General features: G+C 52.9%; 2 protein-coding genes across 2 annotated transcripts; both read left to right on the top strand.

Moving 5' to 3' along the window:
• Nucleotides 1-558: 558 nt before the first annotated feature.
• LOC145422899 (uncharacterized) lies at nt 559-23,778 on the top strand. Its single transcript, XM_080294844.1, has 5 exons — nt 559-562; nt 722-803; nt 9,780-9,897; nt 23,472-23,691; nt 23,771-23,778. The coding sequence occupies exons 1-5, from the start codon at nt 559-561 to the stop codon at nt 23,776-23,778; spliced, it is 432 nt and encodes a 143-aa protein (XP_080150970.1).
• LOC145425165 (uncharacterized) lies at nt 23,752-25,862 on the top strand. Its single transcript, XM_080298147.1, has 2 exons — nt 23,752-24,053; nt 24,934-25,862. The coding sequence occupies exons 1-2, from the start codon at nt 23,787-23,789 to the stop codon at nt 25,765-25,767; spliced, it is 1,101 nt and encodes a 366-aa protein (XP_080154273.1). The 5' UTR covers nt 23,752-23,786; the 3' UTR covers nt 25,768-25,862.
• Nucleotides 25,863-26,598: the final 736 nt, after the last annotated feature.

Raw genomic sequence — 26,598 nt, 5'->3', positions numbered from 1 at the left:
GTGTTGTGGGTCGGCGAGGACCGTGCTGTGGGTCGGCGAGGACCAGATTTGCTGTGTGTGTGTGTGTGTGTGTGTGTGTGTGTGTGTGTGTGTGTGTAACATTGGCATTTGTTTACTCAGATCCAAGGCAGGCCAAATGTCTGTGATACAACCTACACGCAAAGGACACACATTCACAATATACGGGTACACACGTCTGTTTTATTTCCAAGTGTTTCAGACTTTGCAGCGTTTGCAGACCCAGTATCCATCATCCCTGCATTTGGCACAGGTGAATTTCTGACATGTTCTCTTGCACCTGCATGACACAATGGAAGATCTGTGCTGAGAGTCGAGGAAGGTGTGAATGTGTGTCTTTTATATGTACAGGTCAGTCGATGTGTGGCATATAGATACGGCAGGCATTTCTGAAAGTTTTAGCACAGAGGTTTGGCCTGCCTTGGATCTGAGCAACTCCGAGTGAGCAAATGTAAATGTGCCAGGCCTCAAGGATAATGGGTGGTTTGCACAACAAAAAACCGGAGGAGAAACAAGCTGACGACCTGTGAAAATCTCAGCATGGGTGATAACACTTCGGGACTTGCACCAGAAAATAAAAAAGCCAGTAATTCTAGGGGGTGTTGGGTTTAGGGAAGTTACGCAAATTTGCGCAGGTTAGTAAACCTAGTGTTGAAGCAGACCGTGTAATTGATTGTGATTTTTTTCTCGAATATACACACAGGAGACCGCTTCGTCCAGTTCACACCAGTTCACACCAGTTCAAGCCCAGGATTCCGTCGAGCTTCACTTCGTTCAACACACAGGTAAGAGTGTTACCTTTCCCACGTTGTCAATCCGTAATGCAGCCAACACGTCTCTCCAGTTGTAATAGAATGTAGGTTTGAAGCAGCACGCCGTGCCTTTAAAGCACACTGTGTAATTGTGATATTCTCCAATGTCGACTTGTGGTATTCCAAGGTCAGGTGACAACTTTATGTTGAAATAGTACACGGGTCCAGCTGGCGGTGGCTCTAGGTACAGTGATTCTGAGCTCAGCATGCGTGACACAGAGCTCGACTGGTTGAACAGCAAACACAATATGCAAGCCGTAGGGCTTGCTCCATATGTGTTCGCGGTGTCGTTGTCACACCTCGCGACGTCGGCGTACGCTTGAGGTGATATCAACGCTCTCAGCGGCCGGCGTTTGCCGTCGGCTGCGCTGACCAGCATGCCTTTGCAGTTATGTGCGTTTGAACAAAATGGCAAACGTTGATCGTTTAACATTTGCAGTAACAGGTCTCTATTGTACGTGTGTCGAACGAGGGCTCTACCCGGTATAGCTCTCTCTGCGAGAGACGCCATCAGGGGCTTGGGGTTCTTAGCCAGCAGTTCCATTATGGTCAGCACCGGAGTGCAGCTTGTGCACAGAGCCGATCCCTGAGTGGAATCACACGCACACGGCTCGGACGCGGCGTGCGTGTCATGAAACAATACTTTGATGTCAGATGGAGAAATGTGTCTGCTTTGCGACACTTTGCGCAGTACACGATGTCTGATCTCCTGTCTATAACGGTCCACTTTGCTCACGTCGCAAACGCGCCGTGTGTCATCCGCCGGGCAGTCCGCCGCAGATCTCGTCTTTGGCCACAACGTGCACATTTCACGACGCTTGCCGCGTGTAGTCTCTCGTGAACATTTGACACAAGGCTCGCCCGCGCTACGCCCGGCCGAGCATCCGGCACAGAGCCAAAGACAGCACACTTTTTCCACAGCATCCTGAAAGGTCGAGCATATCCCGCACACAAAGCGCGACATGACCTCACACGACGTGAAGTGCGGCTGACTTAAGTACCATGTAGGATTGCCTCTTAAACACATGCTGCAAACTCTCACGTTGCAGGGACACCGAAGCTTGACGCCTGCTCTGTGTCTGTCTTTGCTGCTTTTCACCAAGGTCACCCGACACACTAGGCACTTCGAGTCATTGCTGTTGTGTTTTTTGTGTCCGGGTTTACCCAGTCGGCCGCTCCGCGTGTCTTTGTAGCTCGTCGTAGATACGCGCCTGTACAGGTTCGTAGCTTTGCACACAGACCTGACCAGAGCGTCTTTGCGTTTCGTCTCGCAATCTCTCAGCAGCTCTTCTGGAACCCGAGTCGCGGACAACGAAGCGTTTTCGATGGCGAACCGAGGGCTTTGCTGTGCTCTATTCAAAGCACTGTCGCTGGAGCCCATGCCTGTGATAGATGACATGGTCTACGTCCCCGGGGCGGAAGGCTTCCGTCTGACTGAAATGATGTCGGTGGCCCCGTGTTCAGATCACAGGTTCAACTTTGCTCACAGCGTACACGTACTGCTGCAGCGGACCTCCGGTTCGGCAAAGGTACGCTGTCCTTGTGATCAGCGTACAGACGGCAAAGCCGGTGATATAGTGCGACGAGTCGATCACGTGAGACACGACCGGGTCTCCGCGAGAGCAGCAGCATATCGAGCGCGATCCGGAGGCAGGCCGCTATGGGCCTTCGAGATGAGCCAAGTCGTCACAGCGTACAGATGGATATTGAACCATCGCAGCACGGACTACACCAAGTGTTGCGACGCTGTGGTTGTGTATCAGATACAGAGATCCAAGTGGCTGCCTCCGGGGCTTTACGTGTACAGAAGAAGGCCTACGCACTTTGGCTGCACAGTGGACAGACCCGTAGCTGTGATTGAACAATTCAACCTTAACCGAACAGCCGTCGACCCCGAGCTGCCGAACGCCATAACGATTGACATGTTCCCGGGCTGCGATAACTACAGCGCCATGTACATTGTGACGCGCAAACAGAGTAGGCTCACGCCCGAGTACGGCAATAGGATATTCGGAGAGGCCGCAGCGTTGGGTATCGTGGAGTCGGTGCATCCACCCGGATACATGTCAGCCTCCGAGTGTTACGAAGTGGCCATCAGGACAGAGAGGATGTATGTGTTAGACCTACGGTGGAAGGCGTTCGACACCAGAACGAGATGCGTCCACGCCATACCCAGGATCAAAGGCATGAAAGCCATCTTATGGTCTAACCACAACGGCGATGTACAGAACACAGAATGCAAAGTGTTGAGTTGGCTCTTTGGCCACTCCAACGAATTGCCCTCGGACGTGCAGATGGTAGACTACACTGCCGAAACTCTCGGAGTCCGGTATATACTAGTGGACATGGACACATTCACCGGCGTTTTACCGCAGCCTCCTCGCGCCGGCATGTCGTTTTTCACACACACACATTTCACCGGCGATTTAGCCACAGCTACGGCCGCAATCGGCCACGTTACGGGCCCTAGAAGCAGGATGGGCTCGCCTTGTCAAGGTAAACCGCTCGACGTCTGGTACACGTTACCCTCAATGGGTTCGTGCCATCCAACGCCTTACACTTGTGGCGATAGATACGCAGACGTGAACATAACAGATGAGATGAAGGCAGACTTGATCGAATGGACACTCAAAACAGACGCCGCTGACTGTCAAGGCCTTGCCGTTCAGCACACACTGTATTACCACTGGGAGACCGCTCAGTACAAGATGATGTTGTGTCACACTGTACCAGACGCAGACACTTCGCTTAACATGTTCAGGCTTTGATCGTCGTATTGTGCGATACTCTAAGCTGTCTCCTTCGTTTGGAAATTTGTGTGTGTGTGTGTGTGTGTGTGTGTGTGTGTGTGTGTGTGTGTGTGTGTGTGTGTGTGTGTGTGAATAAATTGCCACTGCTGGGGCTACCATCAGACAAAGACTGAGGTAGTACACCATCAGGCAAAGACTGGGGTAGCACTATACACTATTTATAAAGCACACTATCATCTAGTCCATACTGTTTCATGCTTTGTATTTCAGGACAGTGTCATGGCTCAACAGGATTATGGTGTTACAGAGTGGAAGCGCATTGCCAAAGCGCTGCATTCTGGAGCCTTGCACAACGACGTGACTTTCGAAACGACCCAAGACGCTCTCAACCATCTGTACTATTACCAGGAGTCATACATCGCCGCGGTCAGCGGCCATGACCATGGACAGTATCGTGATTTCTGCTACATTCATAAAGACAAACCGTGTCGCACTCATCAATGTCAACTTAAATTGAGTGTGTTTTTTCCCGGGGTAGCCACTGACAATCGATGCGCATTGTGCAATGGCGTGACAATGGCCCCGACCGCCGACGGAACCGTCGCCTACGGGATCGAGAACGGAAGACCGTGGTGTGAGATGTCGGATTTGGAACAGTTGTCTCTGAAACACTTGGAACACTTAGCTGTGTACCACACGCCATATTTTGTGATGTTGTTTCTGGGGTCAGTGAAGAACAAACGACACGTGTTACACAGCGATCAGGCGAGCAGGCAGGAACTGGTGCTTGTCATCTACAGCAAGTACGGGCACGGAGAGACGCCATTGACCTTTCACGATAGACAGAATAAGGATATCACTTTCCTAAAGCTGTGGTGGAGATACACGAACCGACAAAGCTCTAAGGTACTGAATCTCAAGATCCCTTATTATCTTGAAATGCCCAACACCACAACCCACGGCACGTGGAACCCTGTACACGACAAATTTGCAGATAGAACACCGGAGCCCCTCTACTCGTTTGTCAAGAGTGCGTGCATATGCCGCGACGTGTGGTGCGAGGACGACGCGTACAACGCTCCGCTATGTTCGTCTCCGACATTACAAAGCGTCGCACGTGCAAACGACAACTCTGTCGTGTATTCGCTACAGACACCCGTGCCTAAGCTTCACATCAATACAGTCTTGGACGCCACTGTGAGAACGTACAACACCAGAGATTGGGAGTCCTTAGGTATGTCGCTGCCGTGTTGCAAACCGCTCGCCCCCAGGCTGGACTCGCTGGTGTTGGAGGAGTCTGTGGACTGCACCGTGCTGTCGCTGCGTGCAATTGTATCACTACACGAGATCTGGATTCCTCTCGAGTCGTGGCTGTCACCGGAACACTGTAACGACAATCCCATTCTACCCGTGACCAGGCACAGGGTTGCCGCGGGCGTGTTGGGCTGCTTCAGAGATATCTACGAGAAAAACACAGTGCCTCCCAGGCAACTGTATGCTACCCACCGAGACTTGATCAAGACGTTGCTAGTGAACACGCGCACGTGGGACGTCGTGTCTCTATTACCCTATGTCTGTATGAATAAGATGTACCGGGCAGTAAACAGTGCGGCGGACGAGACGAGCCTGAGGAAGGCCTGTTGTGGGATAATGGTGCAGATATTGCTACCCCTCACCGGTGATGTCGAGAGTGCAGTGGACAGTTGGTGGAGTAGTGACGCGTCGGACAGTGCCGATACTATCGAGTCGCAGTTCTTACTCTTGTGCAAAGAAGGCTTCCGTGATCTGAGCACTTGGGACGCGTTACAACCCGAATCGTTTGGCGTCCGATGCATGTCGATAGTGGACGGCGGCTATGTCTGGCTGGGCGACAGCGTGACGGACGACAGCGTTATGAGAGATCGGCTGTCGGAGATCGGCCTGACCGAACCTGTCCGCGTCACCGTCATCGAGATACCACCGAAGCAAACCGTGCCATCTGAAGGATCTCTCACCGCGCCGATCCACAGGCCTGGCACAAGAGTGCTAGAATGTTTCAGAGGACTGGCAAGTGCACTCACAGTGAATGCTATGTGTGTGTCTATGCCCAACGACATGATAATACGCCGACATGAATTCCGTCGTAGCCAAGCTAGTAATAATGCCTACCACGGACCCGGTAAGAGGCCCTTGGCTCCTGACAGCGGCAGTGATCCGCAGGACAACGGCAGCGCTCGACCTAAAATGTCTTATGTTGAAACGCACACCGATGAGCCCATCATCATAGAGCTAATGAACTTTCCCCATAACAACGACACCCACAACATCACATTTCCAAGTATAGGGGACAACGTTGTCCCGAGCGAGCCATGCCATTCCATCAGCTTTTCATTCGACAGCCGCTTGTTCGACACTGGGACCTCGCTGGCGGACGTCGATGATTTAAACGCTGGATATCCGCTGATGGCACACATCGAGGATCTCGATACTATAGACGCTTCCGCGCTGATGCTGCACAACGCCACAAATCATTCCTACGACATCGTTGCTCCAATGCTGAACATGGAGGTAGACGGCGAGGAGGTAGACAGCTTGGAGGTAGACGGCGAGGAGGTAGACCCCTACGATGTAACCTCTTTTGATGTCAACACCATGATCTCGAGCTTGTTTCCCAATGTAGCGGCCGACAAAATGCATGTTAGAAATGGCGAAGACTGTGACATATTGGCTTTGAGTAACACAGACAAACGCAAGAAGCAAACGGTGGCGCCACAGTGTGAGCAGATGGGTCGTTGCGATGACACGCCAGCGGGTCCGAGTCATGGAGACGACCAGCCAACCCAGGCCGTACATGACGTCCGACTCGAGAGCCCTGTGAGCGGTGACAGTGCACGGCGCGCCCAAAGAAATCCACTGCCGACAGACGACTCATCGGCGATCGAACTACCTGACAGTGTCCTGTACCCAAGCGAATACACATCGGACGAGCCAGAAGTACTGCGTGCTACAACCGAAGCCGATCTGAGGTTCTTAGATAAAGTGCCAAAATGGAGGTCTAACGGAGTGCAGTACAGTCACCTGAACGATGCACGCTACGGGACGACGCACTCGCCCTACTTCACAATGGCTTTCACGACAGCCTTCGAGATCCAGAAACACAAAGGCTATGCCACTAAGCTAATGCTAAGGAAAACCCCCGACACGCCTCAAACCAACCCCACCGTGGGCTTAGAGAAAGTCGTTTGCACGCACGGTTGCGATGCCAACGCTCAGCAGGCGTCCGATGTTTACAGAACAGCTGTCGAGAGATATCAACTCGAACTACATTATGGGCATATACGTATGTTCTAGACTGACGAGAAAATTTACCCGTCCGAAGGAATTCACCTACACACGATCGGATATACCATCGGTGACAATAAACTGCAAGACGGGCGCTAGGGTATACTACGCAGTAGATCTATCGAAGCCACCCGAGCGGGGGTTTCGCTACGTGTGTCTACACGTCAACGAATTCCCGATCGGCATGAGAATAGATTCCATTCTCGACATCAAGAGCACAGAAGCCTTGTACTTGGGCCACGTACTGACTACACAGAACGTCGCCGGGCTTTTGATCCACAGGATTTTCTCCGAAGACGCAGAGTTATTGGAGACTGTACTGGACATGCACACGCGGTTGCAGATACACCCGTTTGTGGCAAGGACATTCGCCTTGCACCTCATGAAGATGCCCTTCACGGACACAGGCGTCACCGGGGCCTTTGTCGGGGAGCATGTGGGCGAATGGAATTTAGGGAGTCCAGACGGATTGGCAAATATGACCGACAGCCAAAAGTGTACGCTGGCGTACCACGTCACCACTTGTCTTATCAAAGCACAAATCCTCACAATGAGTATACTCGGGTTTCCCCTGTTGAGACTACACCCTGGTAGGATATGGAGAGACGGCGCGCGCTTCAAAGTGGATTTGCTGGCATGTCTGCTCGATCACATCACGTCCAAACTGATTTCGCAGGTCTGCGTGCGCAAGAACGCGAAAGAGGACTTTGACAGTCCCATTGCGCCAGTGCCGGGTGGTGTGCGTGCCATCACCGACACGCTCAGAACGTTAGACCTCGACCGATTTGTACCTCAGTGGGAAAACCTGCCCGACGATTACGAAAACGACGTTCCCGATGGCGACATAGAGGTTTTCTATAGTATGTATGAGCAGTTAACACAGCAAGACGTGCGGGACGTGCACATATTGTCTCTCCTGGGTGAATGCGAAACATATCAGCCTTTCACTGTACCGACGGCAAACTGCCGGTCTGCACCGTTTGCGCCGTTTCATGTGCAAATACACAATCAGTACGTCAAGTGGAACAAGGTCATAATAGTCGAACCGGTACAGGCAGCGGACGCTCTGCCACTGCCTACGTTGATCCCACAACGTTCATCGAAAAATAAACAACGTTCTTCTTTGACCACACGGCGTCGTTCTTCGACCACAACGAGGATTCCTGCACGTGAGCCCAACGAAACCGCTCCTGCTCAAAGACAGCTTCCTGCGCCAAGACCATCCAAAAGCAGAGCCCCCCGCAGGTCAATTTCTACACCGACCCCAGCCGTGTCACAAGCACGAGCATCCCGCCAGAGAGCAGATGCCGTGTCGCTACCACGAACACCACCTTCCCTCGAAACAGAGCAACCTCCCCAACCCGCATCGCCCGTCCCTGACACTGAGCGCAATCATAGCTACGTGTACGCATTGAACTGCGGTGTTGACTATATGAACACACGTCACAGTGTTTATTACGACTGATTTGTCTCCCTGTTCACTTTGACCAGTACATGTATATATGAATGCCAATTTATGCGCGTGCACGCCTGTGTGTTTGCTTTAATGCTTTAATGAGTGCCTCACAGTGTTTATTACGACTGATTTGTCTCCCTGTTCACTTTGACCAGTACATGTATATATGAATGCCAATTTATGCGCGTGCACGCCTGTGTGTTTGCTTTAATGCTTTAATGAGTGCCACAACTAGTCCCTGCTGCACTGGGTTTCATTTGCTATATATATATATATATATATATATATATATATATATATATATATATATATCCACAAGTGATTTTTATTCTTGTCAATGTGAAAATGAACATGTTTGTCTCTGTACATAGGGCAAGGGTTCTTTATTATACACACACACAGATTACATTTGCTGTATGTCTACGAGTGCTTGGTTTTTTTTATTGTACATTCAAGGACCGCTCTTTATTGTACATTCAAGGACCGCTCAGGGCATTGTTGCCCTAATAATAGGTTGGAAATGATTATTGTCAATGTGGAAATAAACATGTTCATCGCTGTACAGAGGGTATGAGTTCTTTGTTATGCACAGAGAGTTTTTCCCGTGGGCTAATAAGATGAAATGTACTTCTTCCACCGAAAGCCATCTCTCCGGTGTCATAAGCAGAGTGTACAAAGCGTTTTCACCGTCGACTTTATTGTCATTAAGGTACACTGTAAATTCTCGGTTCTTCGCTCTTTGCGCAAAGATATGAGCCGCCGTTTTTCGTACCAATATATCTCGTGCCTCGAATGAACATTCTAGCCCCCGGTCCAATAACACCGAAGCGGTGTGAAATCCACAGTACCCGTCGCCTTTCACCGGTTTCACTGCAATGTCATTCAAGCGAAGATATTCCTTCAAGGTGTCACCCACGGGTATCGATCCCCGTGGTGTAGGTTGATCGCTGATGACACACCAACCGCGCTGGGTCAAATGCAACGCACCGTGGGGCCGGTTTACATAGTGCGGATTGAACACGTTGTATTCGCTTCCGTGCGCGATCACTTGGATGTTCAGCCCAAACATACCTCCGACTATAGCCGTTATAGGGACAAACTCACGCTCTCTGTCGCAGATTTCACGCAGTTGCACAATATCGTTGCACACCGAAAGCGTACTGTGTTGACTTGGGAGTCTTTTCACTATCAAATGTACCATAACTGCGAGCGTTTCTGGTGTCCTGGGCTCGCTAGTAGCATGGGACCGTTTAGTCGTGAGCACCCATAACGCTTGTATCAACCATGGATAAATGTTGTCGGCGTTCACGTCGTGGTGGTCCTTGGACCCCCGTACACTGTATGATGTCCGACCTATGTTTGTCATGCAGGGATTGTTTATCACGGGATCGTCATTTACTGTGTACTCCTCTTTGTTCGCAGGGGCCAGCTTCGCCAAGAACGCGTCCTCCTCGTCAAACCCCAGATTCTCGACGCTGTCGACCACAAGTCCCTTGCATACACAGTGTTGTCTTGGTACGACGCCCTGGGACACACTAAGGTTAGCTACACCCATTGTCAACATGTCCACCTCGACGTCAACATCGTGTTGATGTGTAGTCTCCTCACCGGTGGTTGTATTTGAATTTGTCGTCTCGTCGATCGGCTTGTCCGGTGTCGACACGAGACCCTCGTCGACTGATTCTGCAACATCCGTGAAAGTAGTGTCACCGTCCTCCAGTGTGCCACGGAGCGATTCTTCTGTGTCACCGTGGTCCGTACTACTACTGTACACGAATAGCGAATCGCACCACAAATCAAAGTCTCGGACGGTGCCGTCCACCAGCGACGTCGCCACGGGTCTAATTGTGTCTGCGCTCAGTTTGCCCTTAATGCTGCTGTGAAGACCGTACGCTATGTTACCCAGGTACTCGAACTTAGGCCCCGTAGTAGCATCGGCCTCGCGTCGACTGGCTCGACCGTGATGTTCGGCGAACCAACGGTCTCTGCTTTCTATAGCCATCTTCACGGTTGCCGGTAGCAGGGCCGTGCGACGTACGTAAGGCAGCTGTGTCAGCATCTCGGGCACGTAAAGCTGCACCAGTCTGAGGCGGGTGTGTTCGGCGAGCATGTCCCGAAACACCAAGCGCGTGGCCTTTGACATTTCCCCGCTCCTGTACTCCACGACTGAGTCGGCCGCGTCGGAAATGTCAAACGTGCGACACAGGCACTTGTCGGCGTCGGACCCCGACTGTAACAACTTGCTCCGTAACGTCGGGTGAGCGTATATAGCCGATAGATACACCATGAGATACCAAGCCGCGAAATATAACAGTCCTCCCGAAGTAACGCAGACCAAGTCGCACGCAAGAGCCGAGGCGACGGCCTGGCTAGACCGAGACAGCGCCGTGACCCCGCACGCGGCAAAGCTCAGCGCTAAAGTCGAGCTCAAGAGGCGATCGCACGAGCTATCGCCTCGACCTGCAAAGCAGGGCACGAGTCCGCGGTGAAGCGCTTCGACGATCGCCCCTCTGTCGCTCTCCGTCATCACCCCCAACGACACGAGATTCCCCAGTGGACCTAAGAAGTAAACGTCGTAGTGTTTGCGATCCACGTGCCAACACGGGCCTGCTGTCATGGGCAGGAACCGTTGCAGCGTGCGTTCGGGTAGGCCTCTCCAGCCCCTGGCCAACAGTTCAAGTAAGTACGCCGGGCTCGGGGCGACCGGAATGGCCAGCGCTCTAAATAACTGGTAACAAGCCCTGGTGGAATTCACAAACACGGGCCACAACTCCGTCGTGTAGCATTTTCTCCCAGGCGGCTCGAACGTCAGTTGATCTATCGCGTTTTCCGCGACTCTGGGGAAACACAACAGAATGGCTAAAGTCACGTCCTCCGGGTCTTGCGCTCTGGCTTCCATGGCAATCGGAGCCACATCCATCACATCCACTGCAGTGGATATGTCGGCGTATAACTCTTCCGTTACCTTATCTGTGCGACGCGACAGCTTCTCGCCAGTGGAGTATCTAGCGTTTGCGCGTATTTTACTCTCGAGCTCGTGGTCGGGTTCGTACGCTTGACTGGACGACGACGGCGGCGGCGGCAGCGGCGATTCGTCGGACATCTCGCGTGCTCTTGTAGATACGTGGTCATTTGCGAACATAACCACCAGGGCCTCTGCGTCCTGTTGCTCTCGAGGCTTGTACACATGGTATCCCACGGAATGCGCCACCGTAGCCAGGGCCCAGTTTTTTAAGTTTTCATCATCGGACCCGGGGCACTCTCCAAAGTTTATGCCGTACAGAATCCAACATAATTCTATCACGGCTTCGTTTCGCACAAGCCAATCGCCTTCCCCAGACGCTTCTACGGCGGCACACTCTATTAGAAACGCACAGGAGGCCAGAAGACGAGCTCTGCACAGTCGACACTTTACCTTCGCTATAGCAACCTCTGCTACGCGGACAGCATGCACAGCGGACCAAGGCGTGTAACCCGACAGTCTCATTGAGCGGAGCACGAGGCGTGTGATCGCCGTGTGCTCGTTGCCGCACGCGTCTCCACAATCACGCAGATGCGTGAACATCGGGCATCCTCTGGCGTCTTTGGCAACGCATTTGTAGTCGTAGAATTCTTGCGCCCAACCTAACTTGAGATCGTTGTTAGTGTCCAGTGTGTCCTTGCGTTCCTTCACCCAGCTCGATCGCAAGATCACATGCAGCACGGGAGCCAGCATGGCATCGCATGCGAACGCACCGAACAAATCCACGGCCCAGGATAAATTGTCAGTGTCCGCCAAGTAGTCGCGAATCAAGCCTAGCAATCCGTCGTCGTTCTTCTGCTCTATCACCATTCTGTTAAGCTCGGGCAGAGCGATGCATGCCAAATACGCGCCCCGTAGCCGTAGAATCGAACGCAAGCATTCCTCGGGCGATGACAACCAGGTGCCGTTGGGTGGTATGTCTTGTAGATGTATGTCCCCTTTCAATTCAACCACAGTGCTGTCCGCCACGTACCACACGGCCGTGGTGGATGACTTCGCCACTGCCTCACCAGAAGCGTGCTCGCTGATCCCCGCATCTACGTAGGGTACCATGGCTCCGGCTGTGGCTTGGTCCAACGACACGCATATCGCCCCACCTTTCCATTCGTAAAACCCTTGTCGTATCGGTTCTTTGCATACTTCACAATCCACATCATCATCATCATCCTCCTTTGGCCCTTTAGGTATATCCAACACCAAGTAGTCACACTGACTGTCCATGATATCGTTGCCTTAAACAATCACATATACAACAGAGGGGTTATTAGTACATGTCGGTAACGTGATCTCCAGTACCGCTCGCACTTCCACTCACAGGGCGCGTTTCCACTGCGGCATTTCGGTCAGTGGAATTGAACGCAACCCTGAGTTTTCACCAATTTGCGTATCTGACACACAAGCAAATGTCTCTCGTGTAACAGCGTCTTGGCAGAGAGCGATCCCACACCAACTAACGTGTCTAGTACAGCGAGGTCGCTCCGAACGTCCAAGTACAGGTCAGACATGTGAGAATCCGAGGCGCATTGTTTCGCATCCAGGTCCAGTCTCTGTCGCATGTCTTCCAGCAGTACTTCGAGATCCTCTTTGTGAACACCCTGGTCCCGGGGAACGCGTGTCAATTTGAGGTTCAGAGCGTTCAGTTTCTCAGCGCAGTAATCAGCCACAGAGCGCGGCGCCAGGCGCTTCGACCTGTCAATTATGCGGCGTATGTACGCTCTGGCTTCACACCAGGGTTCTCCGTGTTCAACACCGGGTCTTCCCTCGGTGTAATTCAACAGTTCCATCACCGTGATGTCTTTGGACACCTTCGCGCACATTTCGCGCCAAACTTGTATGTATCGCACATACAGATCAGCGTATCTGTCTAATATCAACCTGAGCGCATCTGCGTCGTTGTAGCAGATGTTCAGGGCATCGTGTACCGCAGCGATGTCAGCCGTCGTAGACTCGCCGTAGGACTTTGGCGAGCAGGCAGCTCTCGTCGCGGATAAGCGTACCATTTCTCGAACTAGGTTATTGCGACCTAAGGCCGCCTGCACCATGTAGTACAGACGCTCATCGCTACAGTCTACTTTGAGCTCGGGGTATCTCTCCAAGACTTTCTTGAAACCCGCCATGAGTTCTGAAACGGTTTTCGTGTAGTTGTCTAACGTCCTCCTGTACTTTTCAGCCGATGATTTGCAGTGAGCATCGTAGGCCTTACACCGGTGGCACGCTACTTCGTCGTTTGACTTGCGCTCTCTGTGGTAGCTAGAGGTGTTATGTAAATCGGCTGGTGGCCACTTAGCAGGCTGCCACGCGATCTCAACGTCCCGATCCACACTTTTGTCCGGCTGATGATGCAGTTCGGATGGCGAGATGGTCATGGTTACGTCGCTGTCGCTGTCATCAAAATTGAGAAACGGTCCGCTTGCGTTTGGCTGCCCGTGTGATTCAGCTGAACTCATATCATCATCGTCATCATAATCATAATCACAATCATCACCAACATCAACATCATGAGCAGACCCTTGGTTGCTAAATGTCATAGACTCTTCGCATTCCGGCGATTGTCCGTCTGTTATTGACACTGCAGTTTCCTCAACCGCCAATTTGTATTTATGAAACACAGCATCAATTGCACTAGACAGCAAGGGTCGCAGTGACCCGGAGTAGTCGAAATCAGCATGTCGCTTCCAAAGAGAAGCGGAGACGCCAGGTTCGGTCATGATGGTAGCGATAACCTGCCGGAGGACAGGAAACACAACTCTGTGATCATTCACAACGGCAGACCCCACAAACGGCCGCCTCGTATGCATGATAAATACATAACGTATGTGTACACGTGCCTAAAGCGAGGCAAGCTACAGCTTGTCGACAAAGAGTTGTCACATTTGTTTGGACCAAATAACACCGTGTACCCTAAGCTAGATCCCATCTGGATGGCGAGGTTTCTAACTAGATGCAAAATATTTTACGATGACTATGTCAGCAAACACATACGCTCGTCTAGCTCCGTGCTCTCTAGCGACGGATTGCTGCTGTACGAAGCGAGAACGGCCCGCAGCACCCACACCGTGGCGGATGACCGCGGGCGCATTGTGCGACTTCACAACTTTGCAGATCCTTACGAAACCAGAGAATTATCGTGTGAAGAATGCGCTCGTTTTGAGGAGAGCACAGTCCTGTTTGACAATGCGGCGTTTGTGAAGCGTGCCGATCGAGCGGTTTTGTCTCTGGTCCTATGTGACGGCTCGCATCGGTCCCTTCACGAGCCGTCTGTCGGTATCTCGTGGGATGCGTATTTCACAGTGAAGGAAAAAGACATACGTGGATTGGAAATGGATTCTGAGTTCGTGTACACCGCAGACGGCGTGTGTCTGTATATGATGGTGGCCTTGTGGAACACGTCGGTGTGTTTGGTGTTTGACAGCTCTTGTCGAACCGATACAATTCGGACACTGTGCGCTTTGGCCCTAGGCGATCCGGAGCTCGGGAGCGCTTTCACGCTGCGGTGCAACATACCAGAAGGAGTACGAGATTTGGACCTGAGAAGCATACAACCGTTGCGGGCTGCCGACAACACCCTAGTTAAGCCAAACATAGGGCACGTCGATCAATGTCGGCGTGGGGATGCGTCGAGTGTACAGAGAGGCCTTATGTGTTTAGAGGAAATGGTCAGGGTGCCGGCGGGATTCTCGATCGTAGCCGAAAACGAGCTAGTTGTAGTGTTGAGACACATACTACGAGACGCTGTCATCGTCGTGCCCAAGGACACTTGTTTGGAAACGAACCGGACCGCAGACTGCCCTGATTCTGTCGTACCCGAGGGTTGTGTAACGGAATGGTTTTCGTGTAATTACTCTTCGTTTGTGATACGCAGAGGAGTCACGGGCGTGCCTCCGCTTGCTATATCCACTGCGCAGATGAGCGGTGACGCTCCCACGTGTACCAACGGCACATCGGCTAAAGTGGCAACGCTACGCGTGTTCCCAGCTACACCTTCCAATCGTGTAGCACCAACAACACGCCGTGGGTTTCGCGGTTATGCGTTTGACCACGCGGTGTGCCTGTTGCCAGGCTCTATGTCAATTGTAACCCAGAAACGATTGGAGATTCCCAGTTGCATTGCTATCATGTATTCAATTCTTGCGTTCAGAGGCCTGACTCTGAACGACAACACAGAGTTGTCAAACACTCCGACTGGTCTTCTCTTTGCCTGGAATGTAGAGTTAGACGAAGCTAAAGTTATCACGGCGACTTATCTGTCGTTATCCGACTCGTTTGTCCTGCCTACCGACAGTACGTTTGAACTAAGGGTGGAATCGCACGGGAGCTTGATGAAACTACGCAAGATGCTATCCGCTAACCCCAGGCCTTTGGTTTCGACCGTGAGACTGCATGTGCCGGGTACCGAAAGACCAATGGCACCTGACATAGAGCAAGGTTTGCTCGATGCACAAGAAGCACTGTACTTTGAAGGCAAAGAAAACGGAGACGCTACTACTACTACTACTACTACTACTACTACTACTACTACTACAACGGCCGAACACGCTCAGGGGGCAACGGATCGCGATGAGGACAGAGCGTCGGATCGCGTTCTGCCTTTGACAACAACAAAGCTGAGATTTGGATCGCACATGATTCCGACGGGACACTGTGTGTTATTTGGCCATGGTGTTGATGACAGCAAGTGCTTTGCACGTGTGACCGTTGGTGTATGCACATTGGGTCTTTTGAACGTAAAGATATTGAGAGCGTGTGGGGTGTTTCACAAGAAGCACGGGAGCGGGAGAGCTGTGCTCCACATACCTCGGACAAAGGGGGTCGTTCCAAGACCCAAATGGCTGGGTGAAGACACTGTGTTAAGCGACGACCTGTGTGTGATCGAACTCAACGGGAGTCGCGCCGACGGCCTACCGGCTCCGTTGATGGAGCAAACGGGTTTCTTCTTTCAACTAAATTATTCCCCGTCATCCCCGTACGAGCGGGCGCAACAGACCGCATCGGAATGCCCGCCGGAGGTGACGATGTCCAGGATCGAACAAGCTATATGCAGCGACACCGCCAGAGGCTACGAGGAACAAAGACTCGTACGCCTATTCAAGTCTGCGCACGCGAAATACGAACAATGTCTATTTGACGTAGAGACGGAAGAATGCGACGATCCGTCGGCGTGTCGACGAGAGACGATGTCATGGATCGTGGCGGCTAAGAGACGAAAACCTCCGGGGGTGCGCGAGGAGAAAGCCGTCATAGGAGACGGTGAGTTTTTCCCTTTGATCCACGTCGCCGTGGACTCGGACCGCGACAGGATCGAGGAAGAGGAGCTGCTATCGTCTCCTCTAGCCGAATACAAACTCCACCTGTCCCGTAAGTCCCAACCGGGACGGCACGCGATGGCCCGAGCCGACAGATCCGTGGGCGAGTGCGGTTGCGCGTACGAGGCCTGTTTGGACGAGGCCGTGTTACTCGGACACTGCATCAGGGTGACCGAAACGGCGGGCGCTAAAAGGAACTTCGACGTCAGTGCGTGTTTGACGTGTTTCTACAGATCGGTGCATCCCTGCGTGCCCGACATGAAAGTAGGGGACATCGTGCTCGATTACGAATTCGTGGTGCACGGTAGAGGCCGGCTTCATCCAGTGTATGCGCTTCTTAGTCATTTGGCTCAGAGTTGCAGGGTCAACTGCCTTCCCTCGTATAGACTGATAATCCTGAGTAGGCACAGGGGGGCGTCGGTATGGACCAGGGGCACGGACGAGACAAACTCTCGCATGTTGCGAGCCAACACGGTGGGCGCTTTCCTATGCGCCCAAGATCACAGATTGGCCACGCTACTCGCGAGATGTTGCAACCCGACGCCTTTGCTCTGCTCGGAATTCTACAACGGCTGCGGCCTATTGCCTCGCGGGGACGAAGAAGAGCTGCTTCGGGCAGCGTATTCCAGAACCCTAGGACCGGTGTTTGAATTTGAACAGGTCGACGCTTTCCCGGGGAAAGTCACCACTAGCTTGGGCGCGTGGCGTTTTCTGCGACTCACGACGAAATCCTCAGATGTCAAGCGGTTCCCGGGTATAACTGTTGTGGACGGCCACACCGTGGCGTTCGCCTCGGAGTCGCCGTTGTTCTACCTCAAAGGCGAGGGTCCTTTGGTGCAACACTTGGAATCGGTCGCGGTGATAGTGGACAGTAGCTCGCAGTACAGGACGGACGTACTGAGAAACGAGACACCCGACTGGCCAGATCCTACTGTCATACAAGACCCCATAAGACGTAGGCCTAAACACGCCGTCCTCGACGAGATGTTCATGCGGAACGGTTACAGGGACCCGTTGGAGGTATCTAGTGTGGAGCGAAGAGCGTGGTCTTCGCTCGTATGCGCGCAATGGACTTTTGTCAAGCGCCGCGACCGCGGCGGTGTGGAACGCGACTGGGAAAACGAGTATCCTGTATCTCAGAGCCTAGTCAGCGTAGGACCTAAGGACTCAGGTGTTGCTGCTATCAGATGGCTATGCGGAGCGCCACCTGAGCGTTTTTGCAACGGAGTGGCAGCGTTGCAATCCGAGGGCAGCGCGCTGGATCGCATCGAGTTACATTCCGAGATGGCTCGGCTCAAAGACCCGCTCGTGTGGCGAGGCTTCGACATCTTGTGTTCGCGCGTGATGGCCTGTCCTGCCGTAAAGCTGTGGTCCACGGGTCTCTGTACAGTATCGAACCACGCGCTGGATGCGTTCGACGAAAGATCCACGGTTCCCGCGGCGCACCTCGTAACGATAGTACACTCGAACGAATGGTACGCCCGTCCTTTGGGCACCGGCGACACGGCCGTCGAGTCTAGCCTTCTGTTTTCTGACGCGCAGGTTTGTTCAGCCGCGGAATTCGTTCACGCTTTGGCTCGTGTGATGCTTTCCGGGACCGTGCACGAAGAACTGGAGATTAGGTGCTTTCGCCAGGGAGTTTACGCGTACATTCAACGCTCTGTGGCTTGGTTCGCCAGAGCCGCGGGGCCGTTTAGGTCCCGTAACGTGACCGTGTTTACACCAGAAGCCGAGCGTGGCACCAAGCCGTGGACGCATACCCTCCCCGCGGGGGTGGATGTTTTGAAGTCCAGCAGAAGCAGTTACATCGTATCTTGTACGTCTCAGTGCGCCGAGAGATCGGACGTGAAAGCGATGCTCGCTAACGGTGTGGCAACCGAGAGGGTGAACAGCTTCGGTAACCTAGTGTTGCACGCGGATCGCAAAAGCGTACAGCTCTCACGGCAACAGAGAGAAGCCGGACTGCATGTAGCTGTCGAGACTCTCTACTGTGACAACGCATCGCACGGCGCCGAAACCGGCGACGACTTGGACCGAGTGTACATTTACTGCGATCGTTCACTGAAGCGTTTTTGTGAATTCCACAATGTGCCTAAGGGGATACGGGGACCTGAACTGTGGGCCAGACCTATACCCTGGTCTAAGACCAACCCGTCGGCTTTTTGTTTCAAAGTATCTCAGTTGAAATACAGATGGGAGTCTGGGCTCGATGAGCCCACGCAGGTTCCCGTTCGCGACGCCGGCGCTGTCCATTCTCAGTACGAGACGCAAATACACAGGTGGCAACGGTGCGCCTCGGACGGCATGCTCGTCCCCAAAAAAGCTAGGTTTTGGTATTCGGTAGATCACAAAAGATCTTTCGCGAGAACGACTGAGCGCTCTTCGGTCAGCGAAGGCGAATCGTGTGAAAGCGAGCACTCCGACGGTCGCCCTCGGGCAGACCCGAGGCCCGAGGACTTGGATTCGGTGACGTTGGGCTGCGAGTGGTACGACGAGGCTGCAGCTGGTGTGCTGGTACTCAACTCTCACATTGCCATCGAGTTTACATACGCTACCCCTGCCACCGAGGGACACGTGTTCTTCGACCCCGTCCACAACAAGGATTACGCCGGAGTAGTGCAGTTGCAGGAGGACGGGAAGTTGATCAAGTTCTACAAGCCGTACAACTACAGATCTCTCACCTGCGACTTGTACACCGTTCTGATGTACGGATGCGGGCTAACGCCGGTGTTTGCGAAGGAGAGTGGGATCGCGCACTCGGATGCCGCGGCTGACAATGTGCTGAATCTAGCCCTGTGCGCCGTGGCGGTATCCCATCACATAACACCAATGGCCCGCACCCCGTGCAGAACCGTCGCAGTTGTTACGCCGGGAGGTCGCGAGCAAGCCCTAGCAATCGCCAGAGACATTAACCGTGTCGTCGTGGTGACAACGCCTCGTATTAGGCGAAGGGGAATAATTGCGGCGTACTCCTTCAAGCGGCTACCCGAAACGCTAGAGACTGAATTCAGAAACGTGGCTCTCCCTAGGGCTATAACGGCAAGGTTCAGCAACTGTCCGTGCCCCACGGATTTCCTATGCCGTGTCGGCGTGTCTCTGTACAGCAAACTGATGCAACATTGGCCGCATCTCGCCAAACGAGGTGACGTGAAACACCCTACGAGTTCGCGAGACCCGAGATGGATGGGCCTGAGTTTGTGTCTCGCCGAGTGGGAGAGGAAACTGTCGATAGCGGACAAGTTGGCTCCGGGGGCGATAGAGTGTGCGCTTCGAACGCTCCGTCGACCACGCTAGAGCTTTACGACATGGCCTGTCGAGGCAGAATAACGGGAACGATCGACCCCAGGCTGATAGATTTCACCTCGTCCTACAGCGAACCCAAGTCCTCCGCGCGTACTCCGGAGCAACCGACGGATAAACAAGTCGGCGAGTACACGCTGTGGCTTACGATCCAAGCGCTAGAGAGATCTCACTTCATGCTGTCGAATCAAGCTCAACCGATCACGTTGTCGGCGGCCGTGGACGTCTACAGAGCTTTACTGCGGGACTTTGTGACTTGCTCTATAGAGGAGACCGTGGCAACGCTGGACCTGTTACAGGGCTTTTTCATAATAATGCTACGGTATCCGTTCATGCCAGAACTGTCGGTGGACACCAAAGAGTGCCCTGAGTGCTATTTTGAAACCGAGATCACGATGGACTCGTGGGAGCAAGTCAGGAGGCAGATTTCCTGTTGTCACTTCACGCTCAGACACGAACACATACCTTACGCGCGGGACGAGGCGCGACAAGCGAACGTGAATTTTCACATCGACGGAAACGGCGAAATGTGCCGCCTGGGACCTCGTAGAACCATGTTCATAAATCAGGGAGCCGACGAGACGAATGAGGGCGAGCGCGTCGCGAACCCGGGCAAGTTCGTCGAGCAGATAGCGATGCTTAAGAGACGAGACGAAACGATTAAACAGAAGACTATGGGCAAAGAAATATTCCATCAGCTTTGCTTGCACACTCGAACTCTCCGGGAACTCGAGACGCCTCGGTATCTGAGCGCCTATCCCATCGCGTCGCTGTACAGGTTTTACGGCTCGCTGAACAGAAGCAGACAGAGAGCGCAGCTGCTCTCGGACCACTACGCACTGACACCCGTGGACAGGACCGCGGTGTCCGTGAAAACGGAGGACCTCCGCATGAATCTAAAGTCCATCTCGACGACCGGCAACAACGACAAGCTACTGTCGTACGTGTGCATGGCGATGATAGGACCCCTGCGTAGATACAACCCCAGGTACGGATGCGTGGCCGACAGAGTCGTGCTATTCAAACACCTGACGGCGTCCGGCTTTCCCGTGGAAAGCGCCTCGATGCTGGTGAAGAACGTGCTATCGGTGAAGCGCTCGCTCATGGTCGAGTCGACCCTGGACGCGGCCCTGGAGTTGCAATTGCGAAAAACGCTAAATCCTACAAACTATAACAGAAAGGTGTCGGCTCTGATCTGGTTATTCTCGCACATCGCGGCGTATTGCACGCTTCGTCAGCTGGACCATGGACACGTGCGCATGGGGGACTCGCCCGACGAGATGGACGCCGACGGAATCTACGTGTTCGACCAAGACCACGTCGGGATTAGAGTGTCCGGCGGAACGCCGGCCGCAGCAGCAGGCGATCGACGCTCAGTGCCCTGGGCCTCGGCCTACATGCCCTTCTCACGCATTCTGGAACTGCTTGCGTTGCGGGATTGCGCTAAAGAAAGACTTTGTTGACAAGATATCGATGTCAGAACCCGAACATTGTTACGATACACTCGTTCAATGCGGCTACATGCCTCTGACCGTTTTGGTGAACATGAGATGGAAACGAGACGTGTTGGAGAAACACAACGCGGCGCTGGCGGAAGACCATGCCGTTCACATCGAAGACCTTAGGCGCGAGTACGAAGAATCGAGACAGTCGAGACGGAGGCGCAAACCTTCGACCGAGCGAATGAAAAACACCGTGAAGTGGAAAAGGCTGGTGTCGGCTGCCAAAACGCCTAGAAGACGGCCAAAGAAGAGGACGGGCCGATGCGGCCCGTGAGCCCCACGGATTTTGCCGTTGTGCATACCACCCCAATATGTACATACTGTGTGCATGTCTAAGGGTGGAATTGTTGTTTGTTGTACTGTATAACATGTATATGAACATGTATATGAATCTAATGGTGATGACAATAAAGACAACAAAGAAAGTAAAAGACACCAGTCTGTGTTCATGACACGATGCTTTATTTTTTTTTTTTTTTTTTTTGCTCACTCGCTCACACATCGGGTAAACATCATAACGTAACATGACATTACATAACATACGGCGTGAACTCTAACACGGCGTGTGTAGGTCGAGCATCCGACGCGTAACTGTCACTTTCTGTCCAACTCGCTCGCCCTCGTCCTCGTAGTATCCTCCGTAACACGGGCCTTTTCGTTTTCTCGACGAGAGCCTTTTGGTTTGCCGCTCGGTAGCACGGTCGGAGACGGATCCTTTCTCCGCGGTCTCCTCCGTGTGCTGTGAGCGTGGGTCGTTGCATTGTCCGCCATCTGCGAGGTCTCTGTCGTCCATCTCTTGCTGTAATACTGCGTTTGAAATGTACGTATCCAAGATCGCGCTGACCGCGGTAGGTAGCCTCTTTCGCTTGTCCGGGTTCGTCAGATGCACTCTCTTGGCGAATGCCGCGTCGTTGGCGTGACGATGCACGTGCGTGGATAAAGTGGACCACTGATTGTGCTTAGTTGTAGTTTTGTCAAAGAACATGATCACCAGATTTCTGTTGTCGAACATAGTACCCAATACACGATGCTTTAAATACGGGAAAAGGCAGAGGGAGACCATGGCCACCATCGTGTAGAACCCGGTGCGACTTGCGTGCTTGTCATTGTATTTGCCGGCCAGTTTTCTCATGAACCGGTTGATTTTACCTTCTTTGCAATCGAAGAGAGTCGACACTGCCACGGCGTTGCCGAACGCCGCGTCGCGAATTACGCTCAGATGTTCCCTCGAGCACCTCAGCGGAAAGGCAGACCTAAATGCTACCTCTTTGGCAAGGGACAGGGTAATGGCCATCCAGGGCGAGCACAACACTCCGATAGAGGTGCTGGTTGACCCTCTATCGTAATGTACATGGCGGTACTCGTCGGAAAACTCCCGGGTCAATAGCGTGGCGAAAAGCGCCACCGTCACCGGCAACGAAGCCGTCAAAATCATCTGGTTCAGGTCCGTGTTACGAGGCGGCGCTGTGTTCTGTCCGGACGTGTACTCCAGGCCTCCGTATCCCAATTCCAGGCTGAGGTCCCTGGACGGCATGTGGTACGAGGCTCTGAATTCCACTTGCGGTTTGCGGAACACCAGCAGTTGTTCGACGAGGCACTCTGGCGGAGGCAACCTCTTACGTTTCGTCCAGTCCACCATGTCGCGCACCAAGGTACACCCCGGGCCGGAGCACACGTGTCTACTACAGTGATCGTGACACACGTGTCCTAGGGCCTCGCTGCTGCTGAACGTGCATGCGTTTTCGACGCAATAGCTCACCCACTGGGGATCGTCTATTAACCCCATAGGTAGGAGATTCGCACCCGGATCCCTCGATCCCATCGCCGTCTTCTGTGTGTCTGCCCTTCTTTTTCCTGTCCTTTTTTTTTCTCCTGTCTTGTGTCACGATTCCTCTGTGACCGTTGCATGCACGTTCGCCGCGATTGCGATGACGCGCAGTTGGTTCTGATCGCACTTTGTCCGTGTGTTTTTGTGCTTTCGTTACAGGCGAGTAGGGGCCAGAGCGCCGATCTGATCTTGGTAGACGAGGTGGGATTCGTCAGCTCCAAAGTGCTACTAGCCGTTCTCCCCAATATAGCGTTCAGGGGACGTAAACAAGTGCACATCACCAGTCACGTCAACAACACCCCTTGGTTGAATAAAGTAGCAGACATCCGAGGGGACGACGGGGAACCCACCTATCACGTTGTATCGCAGAGCTTCAAATGTAAACACCACGCCAGGGACCCGGACTCCACCTGCATTTGCATGGGAATCTACTGTCCACAGCACATTTCCGTAGACAGCCATCTGAAGCAACTGATGAACATAATTGTGCCTAGGGGCTTCGAGAGCGAGGTGACGGGTAGCAGCAGCACGTCCTCTTCGGACACCAAGAGCGACACGACTACTCCGTTCGAGGCTTGTATCATAAACAAGTTCCTATCCAGCAACTGCGTGGAGTTGGAACGCATGGTCCAGAGTAGCGTGGCCAGGGCCTACATATGCATGGACCCCACGTTCGGCGGAGGCTCCAAGTCCTGCGCCGGAGTGTGCTGCGCCGTGGAGCTAAGCGGCGGACAATTGGCGGTGAGTGCGGTCGTCTGCTGACAAGCCCGACACGAGCAGTTCGTCGAACACGTAGTCGTAATCCACCTTAGCCCGTTGTTGTTGTCGTCGTCGCGAGTCTCCCTGTGTGTCGCCCTGAGGCAAGTCGTCCGCGTGGAGGTCTAGCAGTGTACAAATGTAAGCGGTCACCCTGGCCTCCGATTGTAACGTCAGCGAGGTTTTGGTATCCGCAGTAGAGCACGACACCATGTCCATCACCTGAGCCCACGTTCCGCACGTACACTCTAAACCTGCCAATCTCATCATCCACCCCGTGATGGCGGTGGAAATGATTACGTGCAGATCGCGTCGCCCCCGCTCTCCCTGACTTTGTAACACAGCCATGTATCTCAGAGCACCGCCGCGGATGCCTTCTACGGACGCGAAAGACGCCAATGTCATATTGTCGTAACTGAGAAAATTACATTGGGCTATGCAAACGTGCACGAACCGCTTAGGCACTCTGTTGCCCAACGCCAGGGTTATAACGTCCGACAGCGTACAAGGCACGGTGGGCCTGACGAGCTCCGCGGCGTGACGGTGCTGCGCCTTGTACGTAGACGCCAATTTGTCGATCACTAGGATCCTGGCAGGGGAGTACGAGACCAGTTGAGCATACATGGTCTTAAGTTGTCCCAAGTCCATGTTAGAGTAGAACGTCATGTTGCGGCGGTAGGCGGTGAACACGATCATGAATTCGTAGTGCGATATCACATAGTCCCACGGAGCAGCGAGCAACTGGCGGATGTCTCTTCTGCACATCTCACACGTATCGCAAAACATTGTGTGTCCGCAATCTACTCAGACCGACAATGATGTGTGTGTCGATGTCCTTTTCTTTTTTTTTTCTTTGCCCTTACAGGTGGTGGGCTTAGAGGAGTTGGAAATAGCGGACCTGGATCAAGTGACTCGCGTGTACTCGGCTCTGCTGTGCGCTCACGTCAGGCTATTGAAGGTGCTCATGCCCAGAGTCATGTGGAAGGAAGTTCCTGTGGTTATAGTATTCGAACAAAACACGTACGTCAACGCACTCGTGGACGTGAAGAACCTGATGGAACAATCGCTGTTGGGTTCGGGGTCTTTGATCAAATTCTACAGCAAATGGTCTCACGTCAACAACAAATACATGCTCGGGAAACACGTCAGCGCCAAGACCAAACTCGACATGGTGCTCAGCGCAGTCTCCGGCATATGCAAGGGTGCGCTTTGTTACTGCGACACCGTGATGTCTCTAGGCTGGGCCGTGCTTTCCGAGGCCACGAAGAAGACCAACGCTGTAGAAATGACTATGGGCTACACCAAGGGTGCCGGTTCCAGCAACCGAATGGGTTCGACTATGAACGTGGGCATGTACAAGCGATCTCGCAGGGGTGGCAATCTCCCCACAGCTATCACCTCGAGCGTGCTGGAGTCGCACGATGTGATATCGTTACCGGATCACAGGTTGACGGACAAAATGCACGCGGAGCAGGGCAAGTTGCTACTGGGTAAACTGAGAGAGGAAATGTCCATGGTCACCATAACAAAATCACAGAAGGGCTTGGATGTCGTGAGCACGGGCGGCAAAAGGTCCGTGGACGGTCAGTACACCAGAGACGACATGATTTCAGCTTTCCTTTTGTTGTGTCACACCAGAGAAGAGTTACAACAAGGGGGCGAAATGGTCCGTGTGCAGGGCGAAGTGTATTACAGGTGAACGATAGACTGTGTGAACCTTTTGTTGTTGTAGAGTATAGGAACCACACTGCCTAATTCATATGTCACATCGAAATAAAACGCTCGTTGAGCACATCGGTCGGTCTTGTTGTGTGGTTTGTTTGTTTTTTGTTCGTTTTTTTTTTTTTTTTTTTGCTTGTGTGTCTGACTGTAGGTCGGGGATCCGAACTACCCCAACCCCGAACTACCTAGGTCGGGGTTGGGGAGGGGAGGGGGAGTATTTTATTAAGACTCATATATTCCGAACGACAAAGACAGTAATAGGAGCCACAAGTATCACACGTTAACAATAACCTCGGTGAATCGACAGCGAACGATATGACAACGTTACGCCTTTCGTGTTTTTGCCGTGTTGCGATGTTACTGTGCGCCTTGTCCCTAGCTACGGCTCTCATTACAACAGGTATGTAGTCACTTGCAATGTTTAAGTGCAATGGCCTGTATTGCACACTCTTGCCTTTGCTTTGCTTGAACGCTGTCCGTTGCACGCCAAAAGTAAGGTTGTCACCTTTCGATCGTACCCCGCTGTGTGACTACTCAAATGTTTTTTCTTGCCATCAGATTCCAAACACGTAAGCGCGACGAGCGGACAAGATGTCGCTCTTCACTGTGAGGGTCTGAGGCGTACCAACGGCAACCTGATCGCATTGTGGACAAAGGAAGGACACGCCGATGACAGTTACGTGTTTCACGTTTGGAATAAGCGTTTAAGGGAGACCAATCAACACGCAGACTTCCACGGCAGAGTGCGGCTGATGGACCCATCCATGAACAACGGAAACGTTTCTGTGATTGTAAGGAACGTCAGTGT

Source organism: Astatotilapia calliptera, chromosome 3 (assembly GCF_964374335.1).
Source record: "Astatotilapia calliptera chromosome 3, fAstCal68.1, whole genome shotgun sequence".
Taxonomy (NCBI): domain Eukaryota; kingdom Metazoa; phylum Chordata; class Actinopteri; order Cichliformes; family Cichlidae; genus Astatotilapia; species Astatotilapia calliptera.
The sequence above is the reverse complement of the archived record's forward strand: the minus strand, read 5'-3'. Positions and strand labels throughout refer to the sequence as shown.

Excerpts from the sequence above, each read along its gene's own strand:
- LOC145422899 (XM_080294844.1), top strand. Across the intron at positions 804-9,779 it reads TCACTTCGTTCAACACACAG|GGGCCAGCTTCGCCAAGAAC; the intron begins GTAAGAGTGTTA and ends CTTTGTTCGCAG. Across the intron at positions 9,898-23,471 it reads ACGCCCTGGGACACACTAAG|GCGAGTAGGGGCCAGAGCGC; the intron begins GTTAGCTACACC and ends CTTTCGTTACAG.
- LOC145425165 (XM_080298147.1), top strand. The coding sequence starts at position 23,787 with ATGAACATAATTGTGCCTAGGGGCTTCGAGAGCGAGGTGACGGGTAGC. Across the intron at positions 24,054-24,933 it reads TAAGCGGCGGACAATTGGCG|GTGGTGGGCTTAGAGGAGTT; the intron begins GTGAGTGCGGTC and ends TTGCCCTTACAG.